We start from the raw sequence: 21,438 nt of genomic DNA on the forward strand, positions 1-21,438 counted from the left end.
GTATTTTGTGCTCTGAGAGGACTGAGAGGGGCAGAGTCTGTTTTGTCATGAACCATCTGTCTCTGATGATGGCATGGTTTTGTCCTTAAGTGTTTACAAGAGTTTGGCAGAGAGTGGATGGTGATGATGGTGGTGCAGCTGGAATGGTTGGTTGGTTTTACCACACAGTTTCTATAAGATTACCTGCTGCTTTGGATGATGTTTTTTGCTCTCTTCTAAAAACATGCATTAATTACTCCTCATGATTATGTACCTGGTGACAGCAAGTAGAAACATGACAGAGCTCAGCAATGCAGCAATAAACCTGCAGACCCTCTTCCTCCAATCTTCCCTCTGATTAGGTGTTAGAGCTCAAGCTCTGAAGTTTTTAGGCTCAGAGATAAACTCCAAAGTCAGAATGTGTGAGAGAGAAGAAAGAAGAGTTGAGCAGAGAAAAGAAAACTCTACCTTTGAGTCTGAACATCCTGAAATTTCTAGGATTTGTTCATTTCCCATTTATAATGGCCAAGCATAGATGAAATCTGCCACAGGGATCATTCACAGGTCACTTGTCATCACAGAGAATGTCTGCTGCTGGTGAAAGGAAGAGACCCCCCCCAAGAAGGTTAAGGCAGGCTGGTATTTTCCTGTGAGACAGTCAGAATTGCCACTCAGATAACTTCATTTATGTTCACAGCATTCTGGAGACACCCAACACCATATAAATATCATAAATATACACAGAGAAGAAGATTAATGATGTGAGAAGGTGGGTTATAAACACAGATAAAGTCAAGAGCAGATGACAAGCCAATCTTGTGAAACAGGACTCTAATTTTGCTGGAAGATGAATTGCAGCTACTGTGAAGCATCAAGTTTTAAATGCTTCAAGGATGTGTGTTTTAGGTCAGGTGGCCCTGGCATCAGTAGGAAAATCAAATGGTATTTTTATATCAGAGCATGGATTTTACTTAGGATTGGAGGTCACCTATTACTCTGCAGAGGAACTGATGACCAGACCGTAGTGTGTGTGTGTGTCCATATACATGGGTAACAGGCTCTCACAACTTCCATAAAATTTAACATGCTTGGAAAAGCTCCTTTCTAGCAGGTAAGGAGAAGAGCTAGGAGAGAAAATGTTAATATTTGCCTAGATTACTAAAATCTCCTCTTCACAGTTTCTAAACAATCCTGTTATCACTGCTCTTGAGTTAACTGCCTAAAAAGACAGCCGTTCTGCAGCTGAGGCACTCTGCACCACAGCAGTCTGTAAAACAAGATAGATTTTTATCTGGAAGAAAAGACTTTTGGAAAAGCAGCAGCAGCCAGGGGTAGAGAGATGTCAGAGCCACTCAGCCCTTCCCGCATGGGCTCCATCCCGGGTGACAGCGGCCGCGGCAGCTGCAGCTGCCGCCCATGCAGGGCTGTGTCTGCTCGAATGAGGAGCGGCTGAGGCTTCATCTCTCTGACTGCAATGCTGGGAGCCAGGATGGTTGGCAAAGGGGGCTGTCAAACGATGTGACTGCAGGCTTCTGATGAGAAAGAGATGCTGTTTGGGGGGGATTTTGCAGAGAAGTACCATAATAAGCTGAGTTTTCTTTGACTCACTCTGAGGCAAACTTGCCTCACATTAGCACTGGTGCCTGAAAGAAACCTGAGACAAACCCAAATCCAAACCCTGACCAGTTTTAATACTGATACATGTGGTGGTTTACACCTCTGCAAAGCAGACCTCATGCCTCTCTACATGCACATCTTTCTGTCAGAGGGAGGAGTTTTTAACCATCACTGTACATGAGAATAAATAACTACATAAGGCACTCAAAGAGTAAATCTCCCACTCCACAGCACCAAGGAACTCATCACAAGATGAATTTTAACCCCTGTAGAGAGAGATTATGTTTTCTCATAACACGAAAACATCTGTAGTGTTTTGGTTGTGATGATTTCATGCATACCTGGCTTTTCTTGGGAAACTCTGCTTCATGGATTCCATTCTGATTTTTGTGTTCTTTTTGACCTTTGCAAATCTTTCTCAAGGTCCACAAAAAAATCTCCACAGTAACTAGTTTTATTTGATGCCTATCTCTGTATTTGCATCTATACCTGGAAGTAGATCTCAAGGAAATTCAGACTAGACATTAGGAAAGGTTCCTTACTGAGAGGGTTGTCAGTCACTGGAACTGACACGTTAGAGAAGTGGTCATGGCACCAAGCCTTCCAGAGTTCAAGGAGCATCAGGATAATGCTCTTAGACACATGGTTTAGTTTTAGGTAGTCCTGTGAGGAGCGGGGACCTCCACTCCACAACCCTTATGGGTCCCTTCTATGATTCTATGGTTTTCAGCAGACAGGAGCAGACCCTGACCACCACCCATCTCTGCCAGTGGAATTAGTTCACTCTCAGTTACCTCTGCAGTTTATTTGCAGCATATAAGAAAGACTCAACGTTGCTCTACCACATTTTCAGCCCAGAAAATGCCTGATGTCTACTAAAAGTTCATAAAGATTTGTAGTAGAGATATATGAGATGAGCCCAAGCATTCCAAGTGACACCTATGCATGTGCTCCAACCTCCAGCATCACATCGATGCAGTGGGAGTTCTGACAACTGAGCACACCATGGCAGTGCTGATCCGCCTGGCACCACTTCCAGGGATGCTCAGCACTCCCAAAAAATCTCCCTCTTGCCTCTGAGTACGATGGGACGGACAGGCGGACAGACGGAAGGCGGCGGGCGCATTGAAGGCAGCGCCCGGAGGAGCCGCAGCACCGCTCGGTGGTGACGGGTCCCTCTGCAAGTTAAGCATAAAGACACCAGCTCGCTCTTCTTAAACGCACTGCTTGACACCGCTGCATCAGTTTGTGTGGCACCAAAAAAAGCTGTTTTCACACCGTTTCGAGGCTTTTGCTCTGCTCCCTTCCTTCCCTCCAGGTGGAAAGTCCTCGCTGCCCCAGTTTTAAAGCCCCTGCACTGGAGTATACAGCAGTAATACTGGGATGCTGCTTCTTCATAACCCTTCGCCTGACTGGAAGACACAGTCAGCTGTGCTTAATACCTCAAGTGAAAAAAATATTACTGGGGAAAAAAAAGGAAATTTCCCAATAAATTTCCCTTTCTATCTTTACAACTTTTTTGCATTCTTGACATGTAAGTTAGAGAAACATAGGATCACTCCTCACAAAAGATCTGTGACATTAATCAATTTGTAATCAGTTTGTCTCTAGGGAACTCATACATCATTGTTTGTGCATCCCAGAAGTACCAAATTCAACCATGATCACAGTCAGTGCTGGTAGATACATGTTATAACAACAGATCTGTAGCCATAGGAGTGTTCTAAGAAGTCTATGCTGTGGATTACATCTTGAAAATTCAAGAGTCTTTATCCAGTACCCCAAATGGTTGCTGCCTGAATTGCTGGCAAGAGTTAACAGAAAGTTGACTTCATATATGACATATATTCTTGGCTGTCAACATGGAAAAAGCTTGTAATGAGATATGAAGACATAATCAGCAGGTTATTTTATAAAGCCATATTCCCTATGGTTGTATCAAGTGCTACAGTCGTTTCAACAAAACAGCCAGGAGAAGAGTGACAGTAAACCAACCTGTGCTTGGGATTTGAGCCCTGGCAGCCAGCACCTGCAAGTCAAGTGCTAGTCCACCTGCTAACCAGAAGCATCTCTGCACAGCAACAAAAAATAGGTGGTGGAATCAGTTTTTTGATGTGACTTACCTGAGGGGGTTTGGTGAACTAACACCACAGCACAGACAAACATTTTGAGTTAAAAGCCGTGAATCCAGTTATTGAAGGACATGGTCTGCTTCCTGGAGTACTCACACTGGACAAGGACTGTGTTAGTCCCAAATCCCAATAGCTGCGGAGACCCAGGGTCATGGCACTGAGATGTGTTTCATCATTTAACTTCCATTTCCTTTTAAACACCCAAACAGTCTCTGTGACATCTCTGCAAACTGAAGACAAACTGATCTCCCAAGAAAAGTTTATCTGTGGTTTTCTGCCTTTAAACTGTGAACTCACCAGGGCTGGAACTTCATTTTAAGAGTCTGAGAAAACAAAACAAATCCTAAACAAACAAAAAACCCCGACTAAAATAAAACAAACAAACAAAATGCACAAGAAAAGCTAGTTAAACTTCAGCAATCTTAAATCTGCTTTTGGTGCCTGCACTTCTGTTGTGTGAGCATTAGCAAATCAAAAAAAGCTGAAAAATCACTGAGCTGGGATATTAAGGGATCAGGATTTCTTAATTCACTCTCGAGGTGAGAAGAGACTCCATCTCAAATGATGACACTGTAGCATCAGCTGCAAGCCAAGCAGATAAATGGCCTTGCAAAAAGCCATTTGCAAGCCATTTCAGTCAGAAATGGTGTGAATTATGTCAAGGTTGGGCTAATGCAGAGATCAGAAAATGGGGCTTCTACATAAGCCAGAAAGCAAAGTGCTAATGGCCAGGAGAGCAATATATAACGAGTTCTTAAGAAGAACAACAATAAGTAAGCCAGATATTTTCTCACCGGCAGTCAGCTGCATGTTGGTGCTTTAATGAAGTTACAAGGCAGAACACAGGAGTATCTAACCTCCAGAGAACATCATTAGTGGAGACAAACTACATTTCACAATGCTGCCATTATTTTTGCTAGCATCTCATTAATCATTTAATGGTCATTACTCATTATTTGCTTAGCCTGGGCAGAGTACACAGCTGTGGAAAAGTACTCATATTCACAGAATCATGGATTCAGGTGGTCCCTGCCCCCCAGAGCCAAGAGAGCTGTAATTTTTCTCTGCTCCCAGTGACCATCAGGAGTTTGCATAGGAGAAAATACTGCATACAGTATATTTCCTTCTTCACAAGCAGTTAAAATGGAAGTTAACTTCTGCTGTGATCACTGAGGATGCTGAAAGATTTCCAGGCAGTGAGGGTTAAAATCCTCTGTCAGGTTTGGAGATAAAGAAGGCAGTGATATTGCACCACTGCCCTCACATACCAATGGAGGACTGAAATTGTCTGAAAAAGGTCATAGAAAATAAAGCTCAATTTCAACCTGGTAGTCAAATACAGACAGGTTCTCAAGGTGTCTGCCCGTGTGCCCAGAGGTTAGAAACAGGCTCGCCTGAATGACAGAGGAACAAGATACTTGTCTGCAGGCACTGCTGCTGGTAAAGGCCATTTACAGTGTTAATGGCCTTCACTCAAACACAAGATTACATATTTCCTCTAAACCTTGAAAAAGCATTAACCCTTGTCCTCTCAATAAACACAGCCAGGTGGAAGGAGTTATCCAGTTTACCAGCTGAGAGGTGCCAAAACCAGAGACTGGAACACAGTCCTCCCATGGTGACCTGGGAAAGCGTAGGTGCTCTCACGTTGCGGGGATGTGGCATTTCACCAGGAACTTACACATCCTTCCAGCACCTGGGGGGAGGGTCCGTGCAGATCCACACTTAACCCCATAAAGGGAAACTGAGGCAAGGAATACACATTGCTCAGTACCTGCTCTTTGTGGCCATGCAGTGTTTGCTTTAACCAAACACCATGTGGAGATGGCATCTCTGTGTGGCATTTAATGACCCAAGGCATTAGGAAGGAAGAGACATTCAGAACTAAACCAATTTCATAGCCATCTCCTGCAGCCTGTGAGTGTGCTGGGCTAGTTCCACATCCCAGTTTATCCCAGGGTAACTCCACAACCAGCAGCAGAGGCACAAAAAGGATCAGGGTGGTAACTCAATCTCCTGTGGTGCTGGTGGGGGGACCCTGATTGCAGCATGCACTTGGACCAGAACAGTGTCTCTAGGTGGGTGTCAGAGTTGCTGTGCCTTTGCAGATAAATTGCACAACCTCCCATTTTTAACAGGTGAGAAGAAGTCCCTTTTTTTCCTTTGTGCCCTTTTATCATCTAAGGAGAAGTTGACCAACCCATTTAACAGTTTTCAAAAGATATTTTTCCTGTGGAAGACATTCGGGATGGAAAAAACCTCGTTCCAGGTAATTAAATAATTCATCGAAGTTATAAACAATTGCAAATGACTCCTAGTGAGGTAACTCATGACCTCCCATGCCACAGGCCAGGAGTGCTCCTGTGGGAGCCCTATGAGTCCTTCCTCACTGCCAGGAAAAGTGCTCTTGGCAACAGCCTGTTTCCAGCAGAGCGAGCCTCGGGACGGGTGAAATGTCTGCTCCTGCACATCAGCTTTCCTGTGGGAAAGATGGTCCAGTCCCAGCACAGAAAAAGAAGACCAAAGTGTGACAAAGCAACTCACATCCCCAGCAGCTCCCTCATTGCTGGGGTTTGGGGGAGGCCAGGAACCAAGTTGGGTTACTGGATAGCCAACGTGCTCCTGCAGGAACCAACCCAAGGTGAGTGTGGAGTTGGTGGCATAGACCAAGGGCATGGGCACACTGGACCTGCACTGCTGGCTCTCTGCTCCCTACCAAAATATATGTATAAGGGCTTGGTCTGGATATGCACAAGTCCAGAAGGCACGAGTGCTGCATGCACAGCACCAGTGCTGCTCCTGCATTGCGGGCTCAGGCACAAAACCAACCACGCTGTCCTGCTGAACTTACCCTATTTTAAATGACCAATTCAAGTTTTGATGATGAAATAATCCTTTTTCTCAAAGCAAGAGGGACTGATAGCTGTGTTGCACCAGAAGGGCTCTCACCTATATGGTGAGGGTTTCCCACACTTGTACCCACCACTCACTCCATCATACGAGGCAAAAAGCCTACAGTTGGTATTTTACTCCCATAAAGAAGCAAGGAAAGGAGGCCCCTTCCCTTGTGCTGTGTTCTGTAATGCTGAGGCAAAAGCAAGGGTTATGCAACATGGACCTCCAAAAGATGCACTGAACGACAGCTTCCAGTGCAGTTTTGGAGATCTGCTGCCGAGGAACAGCTGCCTTCCTCTGAGGACAGTGCCCTGGAGAGCCACAGGGAGCCTCACAGCAGGCTCAGAAGAGTGACTACACTGCTGGGGACATGGGGCAGGTCCACTTGCTGGAGGAGACAAGATAGATTATTTTAGTCCTTGTTTCCTCTTCATTTCACCCTAAGAACTGAGTAATCAAATGTGCTTAGTTTTGGGAATCATTTTGGACATTTGCCCAAGTTTAGCAATTTACTTACCTCAATAGGCCTTTCTCTCTTTCCCTCAGAGGCTTCTGATGTCTTTTTCCACAAGTTAAGGAATATTCCCTTTCTTCTACAGTTCAAAAAATCCGTGTCTCAGCTCTGAGTTACCGATGAGATCCCACATCACAACAGAGCACAGTGATTACCCTGAAGCATCCTTTACAGACCACTAACATCAAGGCCAGGAGACTGCATTTGGAAGAAATAAAATTCCCTTGTAGATTGTCCTGTCCAGAGGATGTTTCCAGAGGACATTTCCTACTCCTTTTACATCTTATTTTCCTGAGCTGTGAGGAACTATTTAGGCTTTACTATGTGTTTGCCCAGGAGAACTGGAAAGGCAAAATTATTTTTCTAAAGTAATTGTTCTACAGAGAGGGCACAATACTTTCTGAAGCAGAGTCAGTACATAAATGCAAGCCATTAAATGAGAAAACCACCGAGTATTAAAGCAGCTGAGAACCGTGACCAGCTGCACCCTGGCTAAAAATCACCTGTGGAGTTCAGCCAGGGGTCATGATGCCCTATAACAACAACTTGAAGGGGTCCTGATATCCTATAATGTCAAAATGGAAACATGAGCTGATTAGCCGTGGGTTTTTATTGCTGATGGATGAACATTAACAGTCATTTCACCCACAGGTAAAGGAGAACACAAATATTGTGGCTGGATCAATTGTAGTTCATTGAACTGTGCAAGTTGCTGTTCAGATTGGAGGAGATGACATTGTGGCCCTGTGAGTCATCTGTATGTGCCTGTGAACAACTACAGGTACCCCTCCCTGCTGATCCCTTTCAGCGTGATCCCATCAAGGCAACCAGCCCTGCAATGGGAGCCAGGGTGGGCAGAAACCTTAGTGGTGGCAGCAAATGTACTTCAGCAGAGATATTTCCTTTCACTTTTAACAAAATAGATAAACATGACACCCTTTGCCACCCCACCCCCCCTTCCTGAATCCATTTGGAAACTTGAGCTGAAAAGAAACCTGAAAATGTTCTCAGAGGAAAGCTGTGTGGAGAAAAATGATGTTGAATATGTCCTTGTATGGCAATGAGTTGTATTTATCTGTAAAATGAAGTTTTGAGAGGAAAAGAGGAACTGCCTCTGGGATATTTAAAATGGACAGAAGATGATAATCCAGTACCATGGAACAAAAGAGCCAACTGCTCTGATTGCACTGTGCCCTCTGATGGGAAGCAAGAAGTGCCCCAGTGCAAGGGGCTCGGACATGTAAGTGTGGTACAAATATCACAGTACCTTATAGGATGCGTCCCAAAGTCCCATTCCAGGCTTTGAAAATGATTCTTACAGCCTCCTGACTGAAGGGTTGGTCCTTTCAGCCTATTTTCATAGGGAAATCACAGTGATGTGGTGTGCTCAGGGCCAGGCATGTGCTCCCTGCCTCCCCCTTCCCCACTGAGGGTTGGGGACTTGCATCACCAAAGAGAAACGGGGTGGCAGCAGTAACACAGATAAGCACTTTTGACTTACCTGATTTCTCCTGGTTGATGAATCACTCAACAGCCCTCATTCAGCAGAGAGAGCAGCTCGCAGGCATCCACCAATGGCTCTCCATTGAGAATTACCCTCTCCAGGAGGGAGGGACCCAGCACTACTGGAGGCTGTCACTGGCTAGCACATGAGACAGCCCTGAAAATGAAAAACAAGGTGGAAAAAAAAGCTGCTGGAGGCTGTATCCATCACCTCACCTAGAAATGCTACCAACCACTCCAGAAGGCAAGCATTGGGCGAGAGGCAGACCTGTGAAAGCCGTGTGCCAGTGGGGAAGCCCCAGCACAGGGTTTATCCATCTGCCACAGCAGATCTCTTCCATCCTCATCCTCCTGCCCTGGCTGACTGAGGGCTGAGCTGCATTCCCTGTCCTGTGGCAGCAGAAGGAGAGACAAAGGGAGACAGGCTGTTCTGGGCAGCCCAGGGATTTCCCAGTAGGAGCACCCCCTGCCAAAACAACACGATGGACCGTTTCCGGATGATCTTCCAGTACTTCCAGTCCAGCTCGGAGTCTGTAATGAATGGGATCTGTGGGCTGTTAGCCCTGGCTAGTGTAAAGATGTATACCTGCTTTGACTTCAGCTGCCCCTGCCTGCCCCGGTACAACATGGCATACGGCTTGGGCATCATGTTTGTACCCCCCCTCATCCTCTTCCTTTGCGGCCTCATCCTCAACAGACAGTCCCTGGTGATGCTGGATGAGTGGAGGAGACCACAGGGGCACAGAAAGAAGGACGTAGCTGTCATCAGGTGGGGTTTGCAGTGGGAGTGGCATCCCTCTTTTCACCTCCTGCTTAGCTGTCTCTCTCCATAGCTTTGATCCCCCTGGTAACTAATTTTCTTGTAAGCTCATCTCCTGAGACCCTTCTCCATGAGCCTGGAGGGGCAGAGGCTTGGCAAATGCATTTACTCCAGCAGAAATGAAGGCAATCTGTCCCATCCCAGCAAAGGAGAGCAGGAGTGCCTTGACACCTGGATTTATGACATCACCCTGGGAAACTGTGTTGTTGCTTGCCTTGTCATGCACTCACAGGATGTCTCCTGGGGCTTCCATGTGCAAAAAGTTGAGGCATTTCCACTTAAATATGTAGAAGGTGTGTCATTTCCTTATCGTTAGGCTTGTGGTTTCCCTCCCTTCAGTTGAGTTTTTACTGACTTACACTGGTGGAAAGGAGAGGAGAATCGCATTCCATTTGTTGTATACAAAGTTTTGTGGAGAACACAGGTTGGCTCAGAGTGTAGCAAGAAAGGCTGCAGAGAAAAGGAATTTCCCAGGTAGAAACTGAACTGATGAGAAAAGAAAGTGTGAATGTGGAAGACAAGGGAGAGCTGATAAGGATCTGTACTTGGGAGACATAAGTGTACAATCAAGGCAAGCATGTAATGAGGAGACCATACACTGATTGAATGCAGGCAGCACACAGAGCACTGCCATGTGCTGATGCAGGTTTCACTGGGAGGCAGCACCAACAAAGACATCCCAGAGCACAAGAAGCATCAACTGGGATAATGCTGGGGAGAGTCCTGCGAGTCAGTTCCCTGGCTCCGAGAGGGCTGCTTGGCATGGAACAGCCTGCATTCATCAAGGCTCTGGATGAGGAGAAAGCTCCCAGCATTTCCCCACTCACCTCTCTCTCTCTTGCCCCAGGTACATGTGTTCCTCCATCGTGCAGCGAGCCATGGTTGCCCCCGTTGTCTGGATCATAGTCACCCTTCTGGATGGCAAATGCCTGATCTGTGCTTTCAGCGGCTCCATGAATCCCGAGAAGTTTGTGGGCTTTGCCAATGTCACCCCAGTGCAGGTGGAGCAGCTGCTGGCCAAAGTGCCCTGCAAGGACGACGAACTCATGAGTAACAACACGTCCCGCAAGGCAGTGTCCAGGTACCTGCGCTGCTGGTCCCAGGTAGGTCACTGCTGGCAGAGCCCCTCACATCAGTGAGGTGCCCAGGCATGTGGCATCTGCTCCTGCTCTTCCTTCATTTGTCACCATGGTCAGGCTGGGAGCAAGGCTGCTCTGTGCTTCTTTATGCCTTAAAGTACTGCTACCCTCAGCGATAATCTCAAGTCGCTCAGGTAGGGAAAAGGAAGGAAACAACATATGGTTTAACTAACAGAACTTTCTTTCTAGAAGAACCAGCAGCTTCTAAACCCAAATAATAAAAAGCAGGATGCAAGGAATGTAGATGTCTCCTAAGGCACTGTCTGATGTCAGAAGTTCTTTCTAACTTCTAACCTTGCAGACAGGACCTGCTGTTTTAAGGACAGTGCAAGCATAGACAGATGAAAACAGCTTGCTCAGGAATGACAGAAGAGGACACGATGGGGAGTGGAGCCCTGACTGGATTCTGCTCTTGGTATAGGAGTGCCATGTCTTGGTATAGGAGTGCCCACCAGATGAGGACCAGTGGGAGGTCATTGAGAGCAAGCTCTTCCCTCTTACCAAAGGGAGCTGCATGTAGTCTGGGCTGTCTTCACCCTGCTGTGAGGACTCTTGGGCCCTGGAGCCAGTGTAGGTGGCAGATGAGGATCTCACTGGAGAACGAAAGGAATCCCCCTTCCCTGGAGCACTCCCATGCTCAAAGCAAATACCTATCTGCTCCAGGCTAACTTTGCAAACACTTATCCTTACTGAACGATTGATAGACAGATAAATATCCTATATTTTCTGGAATGAGATTACACCAACCCTCTGAGTGCAGATGGGGGTGCTGGACTTCAGGGGCAGATCAAAGACAGGAGTCCAGATATGCCACATCTCCCCCCCAGCCACACGAACTCCCTGTCTTGCTGATACAGGCAAACAGCTCGTGCCTGTCCTCGTGTCTGTCTTGCTCACAGCTTATTTCTTATCATCCAGGCACTTGGCTGGAGCATTTTGTTGATCCTTATCGTAGCAGCTTTCCTTGCCCGCTGGCTCAGACCTTGCTTCAACCAGGCCAGCCTCCTGCAGGCACGTCACTGGAGCAACTACATTGACATCGAGCAAAAGATATTTGAGGAAACCTGCTGTGAACACAGCCGTCTCTTTGCTCACAAATGCATCCTCCACTTCTTTGAAAGCATGCGGCAAGAGATCAAACTGCACAACTTCAACTTGCCTAGGGAGGGAGAGAGGGATGAAGAAGAGGAAGATCTTCTTCAGGGCCTCACAGATCAGGACCAGGTGAACAAACTTCTGAAAACATGGTACTATGACAAGCCTCCCCTGGATGTCAGTCAGGCAACCCAGAGACATCCCCTGGGGCGAGAGAGATCCCCTCTGCCCTGGGCAGACAGCCCCAGTACCCGCTCCAAGTTCCCCCAGCACACCAATGTGTAAAGGGGCTTTGTTCTGCAGACACTGAAGGAGCCCTGCCAAGCCTCTGCACAAAGCAAGGACCAGTGGGCAGATGATAGTGGTGATCACACCTTCCTCCAAAACCCCACTCCAAAGGCTCTGCTTCAGGGCATGCCTCCGAAATAAACAAACCTCCGAAATAAACAAACTCTGAGCATCCAAAGGTCCTGCGCTCAGTCACTGTTAATGACATATCTCAGCCAAGGGATCTGTGTGGCACTTTTGCTATATTAAAGAGTTTGAAGGTCCTTACAGCTATAATAAAAGCATTCTGGCTTTAGGAAGGATTTAACCAAGGAAGCAACATCTGGCTGTGTACACAAACCAACTGGAGCGGCAGCCTCACAGAGGTGTGAGGAGCTCCTGCCCGTTCCAGTGAAACCTGGCTCAGAGGGTTAGCAGTGCTGACTCAGAAATATTTAATTGGCAATTCTTTTAGTACCACACCAACACGTTTACTCAAAAAGGAAAAACCACCTCTAACATCTTCCCATCTGCTGAGAGCTCTGGCTGCCCCCCAACCCAGCTGCCAAACTATTCTGCCTCCCTCTAACAACCTGTAAATACTTTCTTGCATTTTAGAAATAAAATATGGCAACACACTGAAATTCATGGAGCAGCATAGCTTGAATTGAAGATACCCCTGAATAAGAATAGGTTGGATTGGGTTGGATTTGCGGAAGGAAAAGGAGATGGAGGCTTTGCTTAACACATCCGGAGGCATGGGACTGTGCTGGGGTTCAGGTACCTGCTCTAAGCACTGATGCTGAGCCATAGAAAGGACACACTGACTCTGCCTGAGAAGTCTGAACAAAGCTTTTAAACACTCTCCTGCTAGATTTGAGTACAAACCAATCTATCCAAAGGATCATCCTTGCAACACCTATTTGGGCATTTCCACCCATAGTTAAAAACTGTTTGATTGTAACCTTATCTCCGAGCCTCTAATGCTGGTTGTTTTCTTACCTTCCTTTTCCAGCCCCTTTTGTACATAGGGCCAACCATGGTGCCAGTGTGACTGATATTTCTGTCTAGTGTTACTGCTTGGATTCATTAAAGCCTTTACTGCAAACTAACCCAGTACAGACACATCTATTCCTCCAGGCTGAGCCTCACACTGATGTTCACTTTGTCCCTGGGAGCAAGGGGTGCAAGGTGGAGGGGCTATGAAGGGGGGGGGAATAAATATCTTCTTGGGCATGCATGGATAGATGGGGCAAGCAGGGCTTCCAGGTGGAAAGAAGAGGGTGGGAAAGAGGCAAAGACACCTTGGGACTAAATCCAAAATGAGGGATCAAAATGAAAACACATATATTAATCTCCCAAATTAACTTGTGAAGCTGCTGGCAGGTGAGTCGTCTTCTCCCCAGGATGTTTGTATGCATGGGTCAGAGAAGGAGGAGGTACTCAGCAAAACACTGGGAGGCCAAATAACTCCATGGCCCACCTGTGGGCAGCTGCATCCCTCTGCCATCCAAGACCCAGTCAGGAGCTGCAGGGCATAGAGAGATGGGCTGCAGAGCTTTTCTTATTTGCATAGCAAAATCAGCTCTGGCTGAATCCTTGAACTCTCTTGGATGTGCTCAGAGAGTGCACAAAGCCAGCTGTGGCCCATGCTGGCTGGGAATAAAAGAGTGGTCTTCCCACCAGGAGTTCTTTAGATCCAGGGAGCTTCCAAGCTCTCATTTGAAATGAGCATTGCATTTTGAATTTTGTCTCTGGTTTACTTTTATCAGACACAATATCACAAATCTGAGGCTGTGACTCAGTTCGGACTCACCACTCCATACTAGTCAAATTGACTGTTTTCCTAATCTACTCAGAGCAGAGGTCTGCAGCTCCCTTTGCATGCTGCTTTCCATGTTCTCAGGTTTTAAGTCATTCCAGAGTGGCCACAAAATATGAAATGCAAAAAAGGGGAAGAGGAACAGATCTGTTATCTGTACCAGGAGCGAGAAAACAGGAGGGTTTAGGGGTGCTGCCGTAGATTTTGCAGGTCTACAAAGGCTCACATGCTTCTGGGAGGGTCAATCTAGTCATGGAGTAGCTCCAGTTGGATGGGGCCATGGGTGTTCATTCCTCCCAGCCTCTCTGAGTCCCATACTGTGTTTCCTTCTGAAGCCCAAGAGCTCTCCTCCACTGTGGATCTGGCACTCCATGGCAGGACAAGAGGCAACAGGCAAAAACCCAAAATGCAGGAAATTCCATTTAAATACAGGAAAACAACTATTTTGAGGGTGATGGAACAGGCTGCCCGGAGAGACTGGGGCGCCATCATCCATAGAAACATTCACAACCCAATGAGATGTGACCCTGAACGTGCTTTGTGCAGTGGGTTTGGACCAGGCAATCTCCTGAGGTCCCTTCCCACAAGCCACACGAAGAGTGTGTGCCCTCCTGTGGAATTTGGGGCAGAGAGGGCTGTTCACAAACTTTAGCAGCTCTGTCTCTCTGGGCTGTTCTGATGCCTGACCTACAGATATGTCTGACACCCTCACGGATCCTCATCTGCCAAGAGCCTGTGAAACAGCAGGGCTGACTGCAAAGACATTTCCCCAGTCACTTTCCAAACTCTCCAGAGGGAAATTGTTATTGCTTTCATGTCCCTCCTCTCCATATCCCACACTGACTGGGACATGCAAAGCCCTCCTCAACTTCACAGCTTGGACTTTGTCTTGGCATCCAGGTGCAGGGCCCCAAGGGAGGAGGGACTTGAGCATGTACCATCTCTTCCAGGACCTGGTTTCCAAAGCACAGCAGGTTAGGGTTGTGGGAGGAAGCATCAGCTCTGCCTTCTCTTGCAAATCAGTTGGAGTGAACTTGCTGTTGGGAAGCTCATGGAAACAAAGTCCTCCCTAACAAGGCAACATGGAAAGAGAGACCCAGGCATTGGCTTCTATGGGCTCTTTATTGATTCCCACTGACCTATTGCTGGCTTCAGTGAAAACTGCTAGTGCTACACACTAAGCAGACTCAGACCCTTAATTCATGTTTAATGAAAGGCAGAGTCTTCCTGGAGATCAAAAAGCTCTCTGCTTTTTACAAGGTTGATTCACACAGGCTTTGATGCAAACTGCCCTTCAAAAAGCCACTCACCAGGTGAATAGGGAAGCCAGCCTGAGCTCTTAGCTAGCAATACAATAAGCCTCATCTATATTCATGCAGCAAAATCTCTTCCCATTTGATGAGATCATGCAATTAACCTCTCCACAGCAGGCAAGGCTAAGACTGCTCAGGTATTACCCACATGCTTTGTGCTCACCTCTCTGGTGTCGTTGTGAGGTGAATTCAGCTTCATCAACTGAGCCCCAGGGCTGTTGTGGGAGAGACATCAGAAACTTCAGCGCTGACTAATGGTCAAAACACCTGGTTTGGCTTCCTACTGTCTGTACTGTCTGTACTGACAAACTGCAAAACCTTGGGGAAAAGCTTCTCCCGTGTGCCACCCACCTTTGTACAGCTTACCTTCCTTGGTGACACATCCCACAGCCACCAATGCAGCCGTGCTAGTGTCCAGTCAGATGTATCTTGATACTCATGTCAACAGCACAGTTGGTGCCTGGACTGCCTGCAACTATCTGGTTTACGGCCACTCTCAGTCCCTGTAATCCCCCATCTTTTGGCCAGCTTTAGGGAGCAATCTAGTACACCAAGGCTGCTTTGTGAACTGGGAGTAGAGATGCAGGAGAACACTACCAACACCATCCACTTCTTTTGGATTTGTGCTGTCCTTCAACTAAGCCTGGCCTAACTACAAGCAATCACATGTCATTAGTGTTTGCCTCAGTTCTGGCAAGCTGGGGAGGAGTCTGTCTGGTCAGATCTATGCTGGCAAGTGTGCCTCTGGGTCTGCAGAGTTGACAGCAACAAGTTTTCACTGCACCATGCACTGGAGGCATGGGAAACATGCCCTTAGACACCTTAGCCTTGGGCCAAGGCATATAGCCAAATCCCAGCCTCTCCTGCTGAATGGATGCACATTGCTGTCTCAGGTTGCCCTTGGTCTGCCCTTCCAAGAAGGATTCAAGTGATCTTCAGAGGAACAGGAGCTCCACTGCACCCTCAGCCCCCAGGGTTGACCCCTGGGTTGACCCCCCCTGCTACCTGCTGACCTGATGGGCAGGAAGGGTTCTGCACAGTCCATGCCTACAGGTGATCTGGTACCTCTAGGAAACATAGTCCTTTGGGGAATAGCAGCTGCCCTTGGGCCAGGGCAGTCACTGGCAGGATTTGCACATCCTTGTTGTGTTCCCAGTTCCTGCACATCCAGAATTCATCAAGGGGTTGGGGTTATACCCACAAGAGGTAACTGCAAAAAAATCGTTCATCCTCCATCACTGCCATTCAGAGCAAAGTGCACTCAAGCCCTTCAGAAATGATCATTGAAAGTGGTTGAAAAGAAGAAATTTGAGGGGAAAACATGAATCTCAGAGCTCTACTGGGCAGGGAGCATCTCCTGAGAAGGCAAAGGTACCCAGGGCTCAGATGCTTTCAGCAGGATCCACCTGCAGCCCTTTCTCCTCTCTGTGCCCTTTTTTCTCCACTCCCAAAGCCAGGACAAGCTCTATGTGACTCTGAGTGTTTCCAGACTATTTGAGCCAGGGTTTGAAGGATATTTTAGCAAGGCCTGAGGGCACAGGACTGTCAAAAACAGGGAGCTACAAGTGTCTGGCTGAAATATGGATGTTTGCAAAACGGAAAGGAGCCACTAACAGACCTCGGCAATACAGAGATACAGAGCACCAGGAGCTTTACATCTCCTTCCTCTGCTTTTCCTTTTCCCTTCACTCTGCGGAATAAAACAGAAGAGGTATTTCCCGGTGAAGCAGGCACAGAAGAGGGGGCTGGCAGACCTGCAAGGTGCTTGCATTAGATGCTGCTGAGGCAATGCAGGCATGGAGGGAGGGGGGAAGTTCTAGCATCTCACTTTTCCATGTGTGTCAGCACTGCAGAGGTGGAGTGTTCCTTTCAGTCCTGGGAGGAGCACCCACCTCCTGCATTTGCAAACAGGTTCACAGAAGCCAATCAACCAATTCTACACGTACCCAGGGCACAGAGTGCTTTGGAGAGGACACAGCCAGGGTAACACTTGCACCCTCCAGCCAAGGGGACTGGTGGCTGGGAGACCGCAGAAATGGGGATGTGGGGAAGAACAAAATCAGGTTTTGCAAACCAGAAAAAAAACAGGTCCCATAGATCCAAAGAAGAGCAGGAGGAAACAAATTCTGAACTTTTGCAAGCAGCAAAATCAGCAGAAAAAATTATTTTTAAGTATTAGGGCTGTAAGAGTGCATGAATGAAACAGTGAACCGCACAGAGACTTGGTGATGCCCATCTTTGAAGAGGAAATCTGAAAGAGTGGAGTAAACTGAGGCCACAGCTTGGATCTCAGTGGGAAGAGGAATCAAGGGAAGATGGACAAGTTTCGAATGATCTTTCAGTTCTTCCAGTCCAACCAGGAGTCCTTCATGAACGGCATCTGCGGGATCATGGCCCTTGCCAGCACCCAGATGTACTCAGCCTTTGATTTCAACTGCCCCTGCCTGCCACACTACAACATGGCCTACGGGCTGGGAATCCTCCTGGTGCCCCCATTCATCCTGTTCCTGCTGGGCTTTGTGCTGAACAACAACATCTCCATGCTGGCAGAGGAGTGGAGGCGGCCGCAGGGCCAGCGAGGGAAGGATCCGGCTGTCCTGCGCTACATGTTCTGCTCCATGGCACAGCGGGCCATGATCGCCCCCGCCGTCTGGGTCTCGGTGACACTGCTGGATGGCAAGTGCATCACCTGTGCCTTCTGCACCTCCGTGCCCGTGGAGACCCTGGGCAATGCCAGCCACTCCTTCCTCTCCCGAGGGGAGATACAGCGGGTCCTTGCCCAAATCCCCTGCAAGGAGATCTACAAGGGACAGGAGCTCATTGCCAATGAAGTGGCCATCAGGTACCTGTGCTGCATCTCACAGGTAAGAGGCATCATGGCAGTGCCCTCCCTGGTGGTTTGGGGTTAGGCACTGCCAGCCTTAGTTTTCCTTGATGGAATCTCCTTGTTGAAATCAAGCTGCAGAAGGAGAGACTGGTGATTTCACAGGGGTACAAGGTGTTCAGACTCAGCTCTGCAGAGTTATGCCTCCAGTGTGGTGCAGAGGCTGTAGCTGTAGGTTGTCCTTATAATTTGGTACCCCGTCCTGCCTGGGCAGCCTGGGGCTGCAGAGCAGTGACACACAGCCAAACCATATCCAGGGATTTATTCAGAGCTAGTTCAGAAGGGGCTGATGTGGATGTTACTCAGTAGCTGGCAGACTCTCCCATTGCCTGCAGTTGCTTTTACTTCTTATTATAACATGTTCAAACAACAGGTTGATAACCATCTATGCCACTTGCCTCTGCCACTTGAATAGGAATAGCCAGTGTGTGTTTACTAACCATCCCAGGGAACCACAAATGGAGATGTGCCACTAACTGCTTGTCCTGTGCTTAATTCCACTCAAGCCCTCTGCTTCTGGCCATGCTGGATGGTCTGACGCACCTGTCACTCATGTATTCCTGTTTAAAAGCAGCTCTTCTGCCTGATTTCCTTAGGGCAGAGAGGGGTTGTTATCCCATTTAAGAGAAATTGAGCCACAGGGACTTCTCCAAAGACACAAAGCAGATTTTATTGGGTAGACCCCAATTACCAGCTGCTGGGAAACATTGGGAGCTACAAAGCAAGAGGTCCCACCTAAACACCTCCCTCTCATGTGCTCTTTTAGAGGGATGCATTTACAGTGGGGTTCACCCTCACAAGCTCTGCCTGCACAGCCTGGCAGCAGCCTGAGCCAAGACTGATGGTGAACGAGACAGACTGGTCCTGGCTGTGCCCTCATCTCACCCTTCCTGTCAGACCCCATTAACAGGGGAGCTGTCACTGCTGCTCACTCACAGTAAATGTTACTGAGTCCAACAGCTCAGAAAGAGTTAGACAGCTGCATAAACACAGAGTATCTGGAACAATACTGCAAGTCAGAGGACACAGACTGTCCTAGACCCAGGTGAGGTGTGGTTGTATCGGAGGCAGGACCAAGGGCTGGACGCAGGATTCACCTGGTGTTATTTATGGTCACTGCCTGCTGATGCTCTACAAGGGGAGAAGCAAGAGGTGCTGCCTATGTGGGTGCACTGAACAAAATTTCAGCGCAGATGCACTGATGTGGTACGTAGGGTCTCCTCATCCAGCTTGCAGTGTAAACACAGCCAAATGTCAAACAGCCCAAAGGGGAGCCAGGCTTGTTCGCAGCCCGGGGCTCCTGCTGGCTGGGGGGAAGTGCTGGGCATGTGCTCTGCCTATCTCTGACGGGTCTGGTTCCCCCTCATCCCTGCAGGCCCTGGGCTGGTGCTTTGTGCTGCTGATGACCACGCTGGCTTTCTTGGTCAGATCCCTTCGGCCCTGCTTCAGCCAGGCCGCCTTCCTGAAGAGCAGATACTGGTCCCACTACATCGACATCGAGCGCAAGCTGTTCGACGAGACGTGTGCGGAGCATGCCAGGAGCTTTGCCAAGGTCTGCATCCAGCAGTTCTTTGAGAGCATGAGCACGGACCTGGTGGCTGCTCGCTACCACCTGCCCAGGAAAACCTCTGAGGATGCTGGAGAAGCTTCCAAGAAGCTCTTGGGCATCACTGACCAGGGCACCATGAACATGGCCCTGAAGAGCTGGCACAGATGCAAGCCCCCCTTACATCTTCACCCACCTGCCCTCCCCAGTGGAAATGGCTGGGCTGGAGAAGGGCAGCCCCCTGTGCACCCCTCCACACCCCGAAGGGAGACAGCTGCCTACTACAGCTTGGTGTGAGGGGGCGCAGGGCTATGTAGAGGCAGATTGCACGTCTGGGAGATGGGCTGCAGGGGAGACAGACAGGGCATTCAAGCCAGGCAGAGGCAAGGGCCAGCACCACAGCAGCTGCAGGGGAACAGGCACCCAAAAGCCCCAGTGGTGCATGTGTGGTCCCGTCTCCTCTCACATCCAATCCTACAGCACTGGTAATTGTGCCAAGCAGGACAACTATGCAAGGTCATGATGGATGAGCCCTGGGGATGCTGAAGGGTGTGATGTGGTAGTCAGATGTGCCGTGTGTCCCACACCACCAAGCACCAGGTTGGTGTTGTGGTGGTTGCCAAGAGAGACACAACCAGATGTGCAAAACTTCCTGTCTGTTACGATGTGCTTGGCACTGAGAAGCGCATGTGGGTTTAGGCAGTATTAAAAATCCCCTGGTGAAGAAGTAAGCTGGGGGTGCCCCTTTCTCCTGCCAAGTCATGAAACCCTAAAAGTCTTCCCATTCTACACATTCTTCCACATACTACATCCCCACAGACACACAGCTTCCAGGCCAAGAAAAGCTTTAAAATAAATTTGACCCAAGCAATGAGCTAGTGAAGGGATATATCTCATATGCCACTGCATGTGACAGGAACAGCATGATTAGTGTCATAGGGACTATTCAACAAGGAGTCTACAGAGATGCTCCTTGAAGGAAATGTCTAGACAAGAAGAACAGTTATCATTCAGCAGCAGGGGGGGGGAGGGAGTGGGCCAGGCCAAGATCCTGCAACAAATCTGCCTTAGGACGGTTTGTTCTTATAATTTTTCCTGGATTCTTCCCTGACATAAAGACTGTTGTTAAAAACCACCTGGGTGTTTGTTTAAGGAGCCAAATAAATAATTCAGGCTTACTGTTCAAGCTCTGTGTGCTCAGACACAGGATTTATAAAAGCTGTTTACAAAAGCTGTTGGTGTTTCTTTACTTTGATGCGATGAAAAGGGCTGTGAGGGCCCCAGGCCAAGCCTGAGGTGCTGGGGCTGTGCGAGTTGGGGTGTTTTGCTCAGAGGAGGAGTCGGAAGGTACTGCCAAACCTACACAATACAAGGTGGCTGCCCATTTCCATAGAAACTGGGGATGATGGGATGCAGGCCCTTGAGATGACTATGGAAATCTCAGCCCAGAAGAGCGTTTCCCAGTGGCCCTGATTTTATTGCCAATATGCAGAAGGAAAACCCCTTTCGAGGGATGAGTTTTACCTCTGCTGTGTCCCTTCTAAGATGTTCATCCCCTTGAAATTTCTGCTGTGGTATTCTTGTTCAAACAACTTATTATGGCTGGCTGGTAACTGAGGTGACTGTCATTTGCATAAACCTTAATTATCAATGTGTAACTCCACAGTGGCTGTGGGGAGAGGAGAACAAAGGACCAAAATGACGAGGAAATTCTCCTGGCTGCTGTGAGAGTGCCTTACCAAGCCCATAGTCAAGGGCAGGCTGAATCCGGCTAACTCCCAGGAGAAAGGAGTGTGGCACAGTTTTGTCATTAATCTTCACACCCCGAAGTTTAATTAAGGCACCTGCCCTGAAATTAATAGGCACAAAACCTGATTTACATAGGAAAGGAGATTAAAAGATAAAGGCAGTT

At 48.1% G+C, this 21,438-nt stretch overlaps 2 protein-coding genes across 2 annotated transcripts; both read left to right on the forward strand.

Moving 5' to 3' along the window:
* The first annotated feature begins 9,122 nt into the window (after positions 1 to 9,122).
* Positions 9,123 to 11,979, forward strand: CALHM3 (calcium homeostasis modulator 3). Its single transcript, XM_027672345.1, has 3 exons — positions 9,123 to 9,409; positions 10,308 to 10,563; positions 11,518 to 11,979. The coding sequence occupies exons 1-3, from the start codon at positions 9,123 to 9,125 to the stop codon at positions 11,977 to 11,979; spliced, it is 1,005 nt and encodes a 334-aa protein (XP_027528146.1).
* Positions 11,980 to 17,411: 5,432 nt separating this feature from the next.
* CALHM1 (calcium homeostasis modulator 1) lies at positions 17,412 to 19,823 on the forward strand. Its single transcript, XM_027672113.1, has 2 exons — positions 17,412 to 17,960; positions 19,356 to 19,823. Exons 1-2 carry the CDS (start codon positions 17,412 to 17,414, stop codon positions 19,821 to 19,823), a joined length of 1,017 nt encoding a protein of 338 aa, XP_027527914.1.
* Positions 19,824 to 21,438: the final 1,615 nt, after the last annotated feature.

Source organism: Neopelma chrysocephalum, unplaced genomic scaffold (genome assembly GCF_003984885.1).
Source record: "Neopelma chrysocephalum unplaced genomic scaffold, ASM398488v2 Primary Assembly neopelma1_97390, whole genome shotgun sequence".
Classification (NCBI taxonomy): domain Eukaryota; kingdom Metazoa; phylum Chordata; class Aves; order Passeriformes; family Pipridae; genus Neopelma; species Neopelma chrysocephalum.

Coding starts and splice junctions, on each gene's coding strand:
- CALHM3 (XM_027672345.1), top strand. CDS start 9,123: ATGGACCGTTTCCGGATGATCTTCCAGTACTTCCAGTCCAGCTCGGAG. Junction 9,410..10,307: donor AAGGACGTAGCTGTCATCAG/GTGGGGTTTGCA, acceptor CTCTTGCCCCAG/GTACATGTGTTCCTCCATCG. Junction 10,564..11,517: donor ACCTGCGCTGCTGGTCCCAG/GTAGGTCACTGC, acceptor CTTATCATCCAG/GCACTTGGCTGGAGCATTTT.
- CALHM1 (XM_027672113.1), top strand. CDS start 17,412: ATGGACAAGTTTCGAATGATCTTTCAGTTCTTCCAGTCCAACCAGGAG. Junction 17,961..19,355: donor ACCTGTGCTGCATCTCACAG/GTAAGAGGCATC, acceptor TCATCCCTGCAG/GCCCTGGGCTGGTGCTTTGT.